Raw genomic sequence first — 14,796 nt, forward strand, 5'->3', positions numbered from 1 at the left:
ATAAGATGCACCACACATATACATAATAACACATTAAGATATGTTCATAATAAACTATTTACCATTAAATAATAATATGCTTTGCAGTCAAGACGCACGAGGGGCCGGTGACGTGTTTCAAGAGGATTTAAATGGCCGTACTGTACTGTACTGTACTGTACTGTACTGTTCGGCGTCAAAAATACAACACAACACGTGACAGAAGAATCGAGCGGCAGAAAGTATGGGGTGAAACGACGGGTCGAGTTCACGGGCCCTTGAGACAGCGACGTGAGGGTGAAACAGAAGGAGCTAGATTAATGCATAGACTGTGGCTGCTTTCATGTTCTCACTCACCCCCGTGACCACTGAGAGAAGGAAGAAAAGAACAAAAGAGGGAGGGGGAGGGAAAAACAGAAAAAGAAAATGGCAGATCATCAACCTGGCTTAAATGCTTTCCACGACAGTGTATCAGAAATGATGCGTGAGGAGTTATCTAACAGTCTCGCGGTGCGACCCAGGCCACCAATTCCCTTCCTCTCGTGTTTAGAAATATACTCTGACTCTTGTGTGACTGGTGCCATGCAGTTATCCTCTATATATATATATGTATATATTGCACTTTCTATTTTGATCCCGCCTAGATTAAATAAAGCAGTAATAAAGGTTTGTGTGAAGGGATGAAGAGGAAAGAGGGGAAAAGAGCCGTGGGAGGCACCTTTTTTTTTTTATGTCAGAAAAGACTGAGAAACCATTTTGTTGCATAGGTTCTGCGGAAGCACAGACAACAGCGGTTCTGGGAGAATAAGGTTTGGTTGTCCACTCGAAATGAAGATAAAACACAGGTGGAGGAGGATAGAGCAGGCAAAAAATAACAATAATCCAGAAGTGCCTTAAAAAGCTCCTCGTGCCATCCTGCATAGGGAGAAAGAGGAAGGGGAGGGAAGTGGAGGAGAGTCTGGGGCCCGATTCCTCCCTCGTTTCATTCAGGCCCTCCTCCCTCCTGTGAGTGAGTGATGGGTGCATTTTTTCAGAAGAAGAGGAGGTAACAAAAGGGGGAGAACGGAGGGTGGGGTGTCTTCTAAAAGTTGAACGGCGGCAGGGGGCTCTCGGGGCGAGAGGGCCCGCCCTTGCTTGGCCGGCTGTTTTCGGTGAGAGGAGTAGAAACAGAAAGAGAGAAAAATACAACTTATTTGGCAAGAGGAAAAATAAAAAGGGAAATCTCAAAACCTTAAAGGTCTATCTCTAATCTAAAAGTACCGGTATTATTAAAATCCATAAAAGTGATGCAAGAGTGTCCTCGCCTGAGATTTTAAGGGACCACGGATACAGATCAGAACCTGAATACAGCAGTGAGAAATTAAAAGATACACAGAGTGTCCCGTGCATTTCAGCTTGCATCTGTGGTTTGCATCTCTTACTTTTCAAAATGCTGCTTTTTTTACATATAGATCTGTGATATGAAACCTGTTTTCTTCAGGGTGAAATATTCCTTTAAAGGAAAATGAAACAATAGAGACCCAGACTACCCATTAGAAATACTCAGGCATAGTGTCATGCTAAATGTGTTCACCCCCTTAGTTTAAGGATATACTGTATATCGTGTGAGCAGGAGTTTGTTTCTTTAGTCTCTACGTAGTAAAATCTAAGGGTGCAACATGTTTTGAGTCATGCAAGTGAGTTTCAAGTATTCAGCATCTCTGTGTGGTAACAGAGGGGTGAGGAGGGTGAGGGGAGTAGAGAGAAAGAGAGAGAGATAAACATGGCTTGTCGTAAGGGAGAAGCAGGAGAAGGGAGCCGGTCGCGGGTCGGGTGAGGCAGAGAACGACAGGAAGGTGGCGCTGTTGTCTGTGTCCTCTCATCCGGAGGAGGAACAGATGGAGGAGGGTGGGAGGAGCTCAGAGGTCTAGTGGGTTGGAGAAGGTGGGGGTCTCCGACTGCCATAGACAACACAAACAGGACACGAACAGGAGAGAAGAGGTTGTATTAGTGGTTTCAGGGTGTCCGACTTTTTTTTGTTTTGTTGTTGTTTGGTCGCTCTAGGTTAAAGTTTAAGCTCACCCATGTGCAAATGTATGCACAGAAATACTTTAAATTCACACGGACGACCATTTATATCGTGGGATAACACAAGGAGGAGACCCACAAACATCACAAAGGTGTCAGTTAATATGTCCAAACATCAGGTGAGGAAGTGTCGCTGAATATCTGTTGTTAAGCTACAGTAACATACAACTTTACACATTACACATTAAGCTTTTTCATGTAGGATAAAATAAAAATAATAATAATAAAAATATGGGATTGTTGCAGGAAAGCAAAAACCCCAAATGAATTTTGAATTACATCTAAAGCAGGTAACAGTGAAAATGTACGATAAACGTGGTACAATACCACTCACATCTGTCCAGTAAATATGTCGCCACCATGACCAACTTTAGCTAGGTTAGCAAAAAGCTTTAGCTAGCTTAGCAAACCCCCCCCCCCACCCCTAACGCTCATTAATTAACACACTGCTTTGTTCTGTGCAGTAACTCTCTTGTCGACAATGTGAAGCAGCCAAGTTTGTTGTCTTTATGCTAAGCTAAGCAACACAGCTGCTGCTTTTAGCTTTAACGCGCAGACTTGAGAGTGGTTTCAATCGTGTAAGCAAATTTCACTTTTAAAAAACATTTATAGTCCAGTGTGTTGTTTTATGTTTTGGTATTTGTTTGATTTTACCACCTTAACATAGAACCCAGCTAGCTGAAATTGTAGCCCTTGTGCTAAGCTAAGCTAGCTATGGTTGCGGGTGGTAATGACTTACTTTCAGTACAGACACAAGAGTGGTGTCCGTCTTCTCGGGTTGTTCTTGGCAAGAAATTGAACAAGCTAAACTAGCTAACGTGGCAGCTACACATTTACTGTACTGTCGTGAGTACAGTATCGATATTCTCATCTGATTCTTGGCAGGAAATTTAAGTATCTTTTCCAAAATAATCCTTTCAAGGATTACACATAAATTGCAAGCAGTTCAACCACAGATTCAGATTGTTTCATTTGCATCTTAGAGGCCTGAAATTGTTAAAATATCAAGATTTCCCAAGAAAAAGTGAAGGTTTTTGATAGATACAGTACAGTGACTCTGAAGGACAACATCAGACACAGAGATACAGTTAACGATGGGTGGGATGTCATGGCATATATATAAATATATATATACACCACATTCAACCAAAAACCAACAACGGTCTTAAAATTTTGTTGAATCTTTCAGCTGCACACAGAAATCTCCTCTTTCCTGTTCTAATGCCCCGTTAAAACACAACACTCCTAAAGGTCATGACCCAAATCAGCTCAGACTTTGACGCAAACACACACACCTTCCGGACAGGGTGTGTGTTTGACCGTGCAGCGCTCTGAGAAAAGAACAGAAAAGTGAGAAATAAAGGGAATGTCATGCAGCGGAAAGAGGGCTTCCCAGAGGTCTGATGATCATGATGATGAAGATGGCGGACAGTACCCAACGTACCAGCAATGTTAGTCCTCACTGGTCAGTGATAGTGATTCTGTGGAGGGAACCATAGTCATGTGTGGGACAGAGAGAGGGATGAAGAAGAGGAGCAGGAAGAGAGAAAAGGAGTGCAAACGGTTACAGTGAAGGAAATGACCAGCGTCACATGTGCTCAGCTCTCACCTGAATGCAGGACGGCATTTTGGTTCGATATCAATGAGGGTATTGGGATTATTGGATATTCTCAGGTTGCATTATTCAGTGAGAGCTTAGCTCAGCGACGTTAGCGTCCTCTACAGTAAAACAGGCAAGCTGCTATTCTGACAGTCAGTCGATCCAGGTTAAGATATGTTAGCTAGCTCACAAACACAGGCAAGCACAGGGCAAACTTTACAAAGCCACGTACAGTTAATGGTGAACAGAGAGGAAACCCCCACGTTATAGTCGCCCTTTTAAACCTCATTCAGTCGTTATTCAGATGAGGAGTGTGGTGCGGCGGATTTAAGCGATGAACGGTGTGTTATCTGTTGCTGGTGACAGCTTGACAGCGTGTTGAAAGCTCAATGGTGGCAGAAGGAGTTTAGGTGAAAGAAAGTGGTCAGATCCTTACCCAAACCAAAAGAGAAGGAAGAAAATAAAATCCTATTTAGGGGTCGCTATGAATCTATTCATCTATCCTCTATCACATCCAGTGTTCTCAACTTTCATTTACCTCCTTTATCCCCTCATCCAGGTGTCTTCACATCCCCCTTAGTAACAGAGAGTAAGTGTCCACACTTCAGCTTAGATAACTTAAAATGATTCATAACTACGGTTTGGATGTCTTGCTCTGCGTTGGGGGAGTTGAAAGAGGGAGGAAGGAGTTTGTTGAGCCCGAAAGACCTTTCATTTTCACTCACCTGGGCACACTTGGGGGTGCGCGGTTAGGCCGGGAGGGCACAGTGGGTGGTGGCCCACTGTATGGGTCAGGAGATGCCCCGGGGCGAGACGGGACAGGGGGTCCCCCAGCGGGAGGAGGCCCAGGAGGAGGCCCGCGTGAGCCTGGGCGGGCAGGGGGTCCTGGCGGAGCCCTGCGGTTTGGAGTTGGACTGGTGGCTGGAGACCTGGAGGAGGAAGCAAATAGGAGCATTGTAGAGGTGTCTCTGCTACATGTTATCCCATCTGGTTTGTCCATCCACCTAGGATCAACATTAAAGACTTGGTGCAATGTTTTTAACACTAAAGCAAATGGCTAACGATGCCCCCAAATCAGCTACACAACTGCCTCTGATTGGCTGCTGAACTGAGCTAATTAATGACAGAAATGACACAAATCCGATCTAAATAAAGTCTGCAGGGTTGCAGCAATGCCTGACCACAAACAACAAGCCTGATAATGCATGAATGCAAAGAATGAGTGAAAATAAACACCCCGCCTTGTACTCTCTCAGTTCATTACCTTCCTCCCGAGCCGCTTCGCTGCACCTGCAGCCAGGAGTCGTCCACAGGCGGCGGCATGGCGGTGGTCACAGTGGACGTGCTGATGTCGCCGATGATGTTGAGGGCCTCCCGCAGGGCGTGGTACATACGCAGCATCTCGTCGCGGTGCTGGGCCTGCTCCTGAGACTCCTCCATCAGACTGTTTTGGTCACCGCAGGAGTACAGCTGGGCCAGCAGATCCGCGTTGATGAACTCCTTAGTCTGGACACATAAGGGAGGAAAAAAAGGGGTGTTGGGAATGCTGGAGCATTTTTAAATTTGAAAAAAATGAAACGGTTTTCTTCTCATTTTGTCTCAGGGTGTCACGTTTTAACAATAACACTGCCGAAATCCCACGGCGACGACTCACGTTATTAATCATGAGATGCATGATGGTCTTTGGCATCAAGTCGCGCACGGTTTTGTTGACAATGGCCATGTAGGAGTCGACCAGGTTGCGGATGGTCTCCACCTGCCGCTCCAGCTGAGGGTCCATGCTGTGCATGAAGTTGTCGGAGCCATTTTCATCGCCACCGTCACTCTGAGGAGACGAATTCAGGAAAAAAGAGTTACTGTCAAGAAAGATCAACTCAAGACACCAGAGAGGAAAAGAGAAAAGTTGTACAGCAGTCATCTTGATGTCTTGTCTGTGTATTAACTAAAGGCCCGTTTTAACCATGCGAGTGCAACAACAAGCTTAAAGTAGGTCTTCTCCAAGTCCTGCTCTTTATTTTTTATGCATGTGCAGCTGTGCAAAATGCAAAAGGGACAGCTGGAAGGACAAAAACAATTCATCCTGCGACTGCTTTTAAGCAAGCAGCCAGTGAGCAGACAGGCTGAGTGTGTTTTTTATTAATCATCACACCCTCAGACTTGTATTCCACTTCATTCAGCCCTTCTGCACATTGCTCTGCTGCACGTATGTAACAAAATAGCACTGACATGAGGACTTTACAAATACAACTATGACTGAATTGTTGATTAATGTGAACTAAGCAATGTAATGACCAACAGACAGGTCCACTTAATAACTGTCTTAAGGTTGAACATTTTACAAAACACACAGAGATGATGAAACTGCATGATGTAGACCAGTGAAACGTACCTTTCCTTCCTTCTCCTACAAGGTCAAACAGCGATGAAAGATAAAAGACATCGAAAAGGACAGATACCACATGAGAGACATGACGACATTAACGTGAACTACAAGTAACTTTAACAACTAACGGACATATACAATAGGTTCATTAACATCAGTCATTGTTAACATGGTGTAAAGGTTAGGACGCTGTAAGAATGAGTGTCATTTACTCTAAATATGTGTCATTTTCAAACCATTTTTATGTTGTCATACGTTTATATTAAACCTTTAAATCGTCTCAATCTCACCGTGACCCGTTCAGGATAAACTCCCGCTCTGAGGAAGGAGGCCTTCCACGCATCGATATCTTCCTGGGTCTCGCAAGCCAGCTCCAGCTGACGGTAGTCCTTATACACGTTTCTGTGGACAGAGGTCACGGGACACTGAATGCACCATCTGAGCAGCCATACATCTTCCACTATACAACAGTGGTGGGAAGTAACTAAATACTCAAATACCATACACTTACTCTAAATGACATTTTGAGGAACCTGTCCTTTCCTTTGCACTGGTTGCTGCTGTTATTAAGATATTATTTTAAATAAATAATATGTATATAAATAATTATCTTACCCAAAAGTATATAAAGCAGCTCACAAAAACTTTATTAAGCACAGCATAAGTTCCTGCTTAAAAAATGATTCAGCAATATAATGATGTAACACTGGCAACCACATGCTGGATATTTTTTTTTTACTTTTGCACACTTTAAAATTACTGCCTTGTTGTATGAGCATTGTGATTTTTGAAATCGCACGCTCACTTGCACCTTCATTAGGTTCAGAAGTGAAAAAACTAATGCATTCTGGTGTAACAGTCCTGCACTAAATCTTAGTTGCATGAAGGTTACGGTGTTCAGCATTTGTTTGCAATAAGTGAGAGCTTTGGTTGAACTGTGTTTTCACTTCGGAGGCTGTGGTTAATTGCACTGCCTTGTGCCGACACGTGTTTCTATGATCCTGACAACCCTGTATTAGTCAGTGGGCTTGGCTAAATAACAGTAACACATTTGTGCCTAATTCAGTGCAGTTTAACAGCACCACAAATTACATCCTCCGAAATGATCGTGCCCTTGAATTACCACCTTTCTTACACGGTTTTCAACACAAACCGAACGTTGTAACAGCCATGAAGCTAAGATCTAGTGCAGGGCATTTTCCTCGCCTCTGAATAAATGTTCGCATTTGTCCAAACAAAGATTGGAGATAGAGAGAATGCATGCACGATCAGTACTGTGCGTGTGACGTGTATAATGGTACCTCTGCTCAGTGTTGAAGAGGGCGAAAATATGCTTGCTGGACATGAAGCCTTTCTCCACATCGCGCAGCTTCAGGTTGTCAACCTGCAGCATGTACTTCTTCTCCTTCTCCTGCAGGGGGCGAAAGAGAGAAAGAGATTGAGTTAACTGTGTGAGCGAAGAGTTTAGTTAAGGAGTAAAAATGGTCATAGCTGCAGTGATGCTGTATGTTAGACAGAAGCAGCTCAGAAAGCTAATACAGATGCCGAATAAAGATCTTTATGGGAGAATACATTAAGAACTAAACATGTATATGCTAAATAGGTAAAGATCTTGTGTGTAGGTTTTAAAAGCAAGAACAAAATAAAAGGATTTAAGCAACAAGAGACTAGAAGAAAGAAGATGAAAGAAGAAATCAGGAGCAAATGGTCTCACATGAATTTCTACAACAGACATAGGAAAAAAAACAGAAGAAAGAAAGTTGGATGGGAAAGTCGTAGCTACACAGTCTGTGGTTTTGATTACAGTTGTGCAGAGTCAAAAAAGGGGGCGAGTTACAAATGAGAAACACATACATACAGAGAGAGAGAGAGAGAGAGAGAAAGGGAGAGAGAGAAACCGTGCTCCAGTGTAGAAACCTCTAGTACTTGTAAATATGCACACAGCATATGACATACAGACGTCCGACTATTTATGAATCAGGGAAGCTCAAAGTTAAGTCAGCCCCCGCCCCGCTCCTTTATCTCAGAGTAAAAGACGCTGTTGTGGTTACGCTCCTCGAAGTTTATTGTGTCGGCGGTGCATTTGCTTGTGAGCGTTTTAATATGGACGGTAAAGTGAGAAATGACAAAAAAACGAGACTCTAAAAATAGCACGGGGTGAATGAGTTTCTCTAAACATACACACACACACACAGCTTTGGTTGCAAACAGCACCTTTGAGCGTAGTCTCTAACTAACCTTAAAACCATCTGGATGGCTAACCGCGGGCCTGCCCTGCCCTACCCAGTGTGTGTGTGTGTGTGTGTCAGAGAGAGAGAGACGGGGAATGTATGTGTGACTAAACTCCTTCATCAAAGGATTTACGACCTGTGCAGCCAAATGGTCATATCCCCTAAATGCATGTAAAACCTTTCTCTCTCTCACACACACACACAGACACAGACACACACACACACAAGCACACATATAAACACAGACACATTTGGCAGCGGCTCTGCACTAGGGTCTCCGCTATTCAACAAAAAAAAAAAAAACTAAACAAGCAGTCGCCCCAGACTGCTGAATGCTGACATCATCATTTATAGCCTTGCTGAGTCCCCGTCCTCCGTCTCTCTTCCTCTCTTCCATTTGTTCAGTATTTCACCTTCTTTTCCCTTCCTCTTTTCTCTCTCTTTCTCTCCCTCCTTCCCTCCCTCCATCTTTGTTCCCCTGTTCCCCCTCGCTCTCTGGCTTTCCCTCTCCCTGGGAGTGAGCAACCTTGGACTGATTCATACATTTTCCTCTCCTCTGGCCAGTAAATCCAGTCAGGAGAGTTGGAAAGAGAGGAGGAAGAGGAAGGAGGGAGGGGGGGCGACAGTGAGTGCCTACAAGATGTGGAGAAAGTAAGATGCAGAGACAGAAAGGCAGTATAATGTAATTGTTGTAGTTGTTACGGGTGATGGGTGTGAGATTGGAAATATTAGGGTTGAGGTCTGAAAATGAATAAATGAATAAATACCAGTTGGGGGCGTACATGTATTTGCATTGTGGCAACATCAAAAACAAATTCTTATTTTCTCTGTGTTTATTTTTCTTGCGTGTTTTTGGGAGAAGTTGGGAGAATGAGTGTTTCCCCATATGCTCCTATAAAATGCAGTCAGCATGCGAAGGCAGCGGTGCAGATTCTGCACATTAAGCGCGGTCACTGGGCCTCAAACAAACAAACAAACTTACAGGTGAGCACCTATTGTGCACAAGAGAAACCAGTAGGCACACTCTTTATTTGACCTATGTCTGCAGAGGACCCGGCCTAAGTGATTCAGCTTCAAAAGTGGCAGACGGACGTGACCAGTGAGGTATGGAAATGCAAAGGCTAAACCGCTACTTTTCTAAACTTTTTAGCTTCACCTTTAAGGGTCTTTGCAGCTCCAACAACGTGACATAACTCAGAGAAATTCAGTGTCGGAATGAGGCCCGTTTCCTCCACCATGTCCTTCATGGACTATGGTTGAAAGAACCAGTCTGAACCTCCTCATTGACACCATTGCACACCTTACAACAAGTTGACTCCATGCCAGATGTTGGACTGATGTCAAAACATCAGGGTTTTTGGACGGAGCAACAGCTTTTTCAGAGTTTTGAGAAGGTTGTGTTGCTTGGGAAAGCTGAGTGTTTGACTGCAGTTGGAGAAGGAGTGATATAACAGCTGAGTGATGGATACTTCAAGTTCAGAGAGCCGGATCTTCTGATCCGTCTTGTAGTTAAAGGTCCTCTATTCATCTAACTTTCAGGTATTCAGATCAGACACGTCCTCCTTGAGATGAGAAAGCACGGTCTAATTTTTCATTAATTCCAAGCAGCTGTTTTCATCAACGTGTTCCCATGTCATCTGGTCTAGCTTGGACACAGGAGTCTTCTGATTACCACCATGTAGGCCATGTAGCTTCAGATTAGCAGACTATTAGTGGTCTCCCATATATCTTCCATGGACGAAATGCAGAGTCTTCTGGGCTCGGATGACTTTCAAGAAATACAAGTCAGCTTGAGTCTCCACTGGTAATTTTGGTGGAAAGATGCAGGAAATGGTCAATAACCCGTAAAAACCTCCACTGTATTACAATCAAAGCAGAAATACAATTGGTTGAAACTTGATTTGATACCACCAGAGCAAGCAGTGAAGAGTTTTAACCTTTCACTGCTTCATTATTCATCTGGAGCACACCCACATCGGTGACCGTATTGATTTCCACTCGTTTTTCAGTAAATAGCCGCAGTTACACACACGGCCCTCAGGTTCTCGCCTGAATCTCCACATACACGCAACGTTTTCTGTCCCTCACACACGTGCGGCTGCCCGGGCAGTGCACTTTGGTAGTCGGTGTTCGCGGCGCAGCGCGTGAACAGAGTACTTTTCATGGTTTTGTTTTGCTAGTGAGTAATAGCAGGCTCGTTATGAGAAGCCAAAGGAAGTTCACCTCTGGATTCATCAAGGAACCTCACCACTCTGCACGCCGTCCAAAAACTTAAAGACTAATTTCGAAATGAGGATGGAATTTGGCCTCGCTCTCTCTCACACACACACACACACACACACACACACCCCCGTACACACATGGAAGTGCTAAACAGCAAAGCACGCATACACAGTGACCTTACACAAACCATATCCAATTAACACTCTGAAACTAATCTGAGTAGTTTGGTTGGCAAAACCAAGAAGATGCTCGTTTACAGCATCCACGTTGTTTTAAGAGGTTGCATTTTTCTCTGTGTGTGTTGGTGTGTGTTTGTGTGTGTGTGTGTGTGTGGCAGAGTGTATGTTGATGGGAGTCTGATAGAAAAGTCCTGGTGACTTGGGCCATGCATCAAAGGGCTGCGGAGAAGCCGCACGGCATCTGGGAGCAATAACGCTGCTTCTAACCCTTCATTACCACAAAGACTGGGCCCTGGGTGGCAGCCAACGGCAATTTTCACAACCCTCCTCCTCACCTCCCTCCATTTTTCTTCCCCTCCATTCTTTTGCCATTCCCCTATTGAGATCTGTCTTTTTTTTTTTTTTTTTTTTTTTATAAATTAAACACAGAGAGGGTCTCTGTAATTCTTGCACCACTGGGACATGAACTGGGAGCTGCATTGGATGAGACTCATTGTGTTGGATGCACTTGTTTAATCCAATTAAATTCATTAATAGAGCCTTTGACATTCGGATTTGCTACAGAATGCGTATAGTAGATATGTTTTGTGGCTAGTAGAAAATATTACATGCAACAAAAAACACAAATGCTCCGAAAGCTCATGTTTGGTCTGTGAGTAACGTGTCTCTGAGAAACAGCAGAGACAGCATCTGAGGAAACTTAATGCCGTTTGGACTCCATTTAAAGTACGGCCACATGTTGCCAACATTTAAATCAGGAACAGAAGACAATTTAGTTGTGATAATTACAATTGGGAACAGCTCGATCGGAGCTATTCTGGGACAACGTGTAAAAACACACACAAAAAAAAAAACCATGCAGCTGTTCGTGACTCATCGCGCTACAAGGTTGAGCTACAGCGCTAGTGACAAATCACCTCCGGCGCCGAGCCAGTGTCATTCTCTAATAGATCATATATAATGCAAAGTGCTACTTGATAAGAGCGCAGATAAGGAGGATTTTCCAGCTGGACTGCCAGCGACAGACAAATGTTTCAGGAAAACTAATCTGAAGTGTCCACAATCTCATGAGTTCTCACATTTTTCTTATTATGACAGCGAGTTTTGGCTTGGAAAAGAGTAAAAATAAGATTTCTTTTGAGCATAACACAGTGTCCGCCGTTTGAACACAGGCTGGCAGGTCAGTGATACCTTCCTGTTTGGCAGCTAATTGCTAAGCAGTTAATTATCTGCTCTGCATTTACCTCTGCAGAAGGTCAGTGTAACAACCTTGGGGCCTAGCCGGGACGTGTGATCAATCACCAGTGACCACCAAAGAGTAAAAGGAAGGAGGAGGAGTGGGGGGTGGGGGAGAGGGGGCGCCGGCCGACTAACCATATAAACACATGTGAAAATCCACACACGTCTAGCCACTCTCGTCTGATAGAAGGTGTGTTCGGTGTCTTTTAGTGAGCTGCAAAGCGCCCATAAATGAAACCTGAGGAATGTTTAAGCTCCAGAAAGGCATGATGTGAATTTATGCGTTTATATTGTATTCTTCAAATCAGTTTAGTTTCCTACTTTTAACCGGTGAAACAAATATTATCTGATTTAACGGAAGGTACCAGAAATGCACGGTAGGATCGGCCCAAAAGCTGGAACGTTCCCGTCTGAGGTAAACTCGTGAAGTCAGAATAACTTGAGGTTAAACGTTCACATGTGTAAAATGTAAGCACGCGTCGGAGACTTTGAAGTCGCACGTGGTTTTCACTTTGCGGAAAAGGTCTTGCATGAATATTAGAGTCCTTAAATGTATCTTTGCTCTGTGGATGAAACTACGGCGAGATCTGAAGGAACTGCTGGCACACGTTTCGCCTTTTTAAAAGAAAAAACTGAAGTCAGAATATAAAAGTGTGTATAAAACACGTGTATCTCTAAATCATGAACAAAATGCCAAAAATGACCAGTTCCAAGTGCGGAGAAGAGGATTTTATTTTTTTTTTAATTTATTACAAATTTACAGTAAATTCAGTCTTGTAAAACATAATATTTACGAGCTTGTGTCTCGCTCATGTCAAGGTTAAGGATCCGGTTGAATCCCATTCTATGATATAATCAAAAAGTATGAAAAAATATTAAGAAAGGTATGAGCTGTGACAACGAATCATTTCTTATTAAACACATGCAGTCATTTGTAAATGTCTGTCAATCCTCCTTCAGCAGAGAGTCTGCATAGTTTCATGTGTACACAATAAAGTTACAACACTACCAGTCGTGTTTCCATCACTTCAGACGACATCACACTGACTTGCATTCATTTCCTGGAGTCGTAGCCAAACCCTGACTGCAACCGCTACTTTGCCAAACCCAAATCTTAACCTTACTCTAACCTTAAACGCTGTCTTCATGCTAAAATTAATGTATTTATTACTGATTTATGTTCTGGCCACTTGTTTTTTTGTTCCCAAAAGGGAGGCAACGGTGCAAACAGATTGATTTCCCCACAACATGGTTAATAAGGACACGCATATGCGAGCCTGTGGTTTCTTTTTATCTGTCCTTTGTCTGTTTGGGCTTACTTGTTTCTGGGTACGTGAGGAAACAATTAGTGGAAAATTATAAATTACAGAAAGAAAAGTTTCCTCTACGTCTCATCAGTCAGGCAGGATAAACTTTGAATTATCCACAAACCAGCTAGTGTGCCTCCTTGTTTTTTTTTCTAACCTGCAGCGGTCATCACTCATCTTGGTTCTCTAACCCCCTTTTTTCTGATGTTTTCTTTTAAAATGAGACTCTATAATCTGTGTATTACTGGTTTTGGTGCCATTCTTGCCATGTTTTCCATCAAACCATCCATTAAACCTTCATTTTTTTTTCAAGACTGATGGCACCACTAAAGTGGCCAAGTTGGTTTATCTTTGATGCCTGTAAAATAGGTATAAAGGAGCAGAGTGTCCATATATTATGCTATAAAAAATACACTATAAAAAACTTATGTATACTATACTTAAAGATTTTACCAAATTATTTAGTGAGCCTGTCTGGATTTTGGTCAGAATCTGGCTTTCTGTTTCCTTTTGGCAGTAATCTCACATTTAATGGACAAACACATCGATCAGGCATAACATTATGACCACCTGTCTAATATTGTGGAGGTCTCTCTTGTGCCTCCAAAACAGTTGTGACTCATCAGAGAATGAACATGGGTCTTCTGAGGGTGTCCTGTGGTGTCTGGCAACAGGATGTTGTTAGTGGGGGTCTTTGGGTCGTATAGGTTGAGGGGAGGGGCCTCTGTGGATCATCCCACAGATACTTGATCAGTTTGGGATCGAGTGAATATGGAGGCCAGGTCAACAACATGTGCAGCTTTTCATGTTTTTTTTTAGTTGTTCCTAAATTCTTTTGTGTGTGTGCCTGTGTCATAGGCTATGGCGACAACGCAGACCCTAGCACTGTAACTGATGTGCACCTCCCCAGAAATGTAACTACAGGCCGCGGCAACGCAGAGCACAAGAGCTGTGACTGGTCCACTTGGTAGTAGCGCATCTTCCGGCTGCTTCTCCATCTAAACATTTGTATGACTTGTCTTGGGCGAAATTTCGGCGAAAGTTTCAGACGCCATTGTTGAAAGTGAAGCAGGAAGCAGAAACAAAAATCAACCCAACTGGCAAAAAAGACACAGCGCCAACTACAGCTTGGGTGGCATTGTTACAGAGCGAGCCAGACTGATGAGCGCACAAGTATGGCTTGCACCGACGCAGGCTACATGCGTAGGTTACGGCGTCTATGTCCCGCAGAGGTATAAACTCCACTTCAGGCTGCGTTCTGTCATCAAGGAGTGTCATTGCTATGGGGTGGGGGTGTCTGGTCTGGTCTAGGTGGGTGGTACATGTCTAAGTAACATCCACATGAATGCCAGGTCCAAAAGTTTACCAGCAGAACATTGTCTTGTCACAAGATGGTCAATGATATTTACTTCTCCTGTCAGTGGTTTTAATGTTATGCCTGATCGGTGTATACTGTAAAAGTCGATGTTCTCCAGTAACTCTTCACCAGAAAGCGTATGACTTTCCAAAAAATGTTGAACCGTGCCTTGAACTTCAACCAAGTAATTTTCCAAGTCACAACCTTTAAAACATGCTTCTTAGTTTCTCT

The 14,796-nt window shown here is 43.4% G+C and overlaps 1 protein-coding gene across 2 annotated transcripts in view; it reads right to left on the bottom strand.

Moving 5' to 3' along the window:
* Positions 1-4,367: 4,367 nt before the first annotated feature.
* The window catches only part of dnm1a (dynamin 1a), a gene marked incomplete at its 3' end in the record, with an annotated part of 43,822 nt that continues 33,393 nt past the window's right edge, over positions 4,368-14,796 (bottom strand). For both annotated transcript variants that reach the window (XM_084571960.1, XM_084571959.1), the window contains exons 16-20: positions 7,331-7,440; positions 6,320-6,431; positions 5,301-5,471; positions 4,911-5,152; positions 4,368-4,575 (exon numbers count right to left, since the gene is read on the bottom strand). In XM_084571960.1, the coding sequence (XP_084428086.1) occupies positions 4,368-4,575; positions 4,911-5,152; positions 5,301-5,471; positions 6,320-6,431; positions 7,331-7,440 (843 nt within the window). The remainder of the gene's footprint in view (positions 4,576-4,910; positions 5,153-5,300; positions 5,472-6,319; positions 6,432-7,330; positions 7,441-14,796) is intronic.

The sequence above is a fragment of the Chelon labrosus genome (assembly GCF_963514085.1).
Source record: "Chelon labrosus genome assembly, chromosome: 22".
Classification (NCBI taxonomy): Eukaryota; Metazoa; Chordata; class Actinopteri; order Mugiliformes; family Mugilidae; genus Chelon; species Chelon labrosus.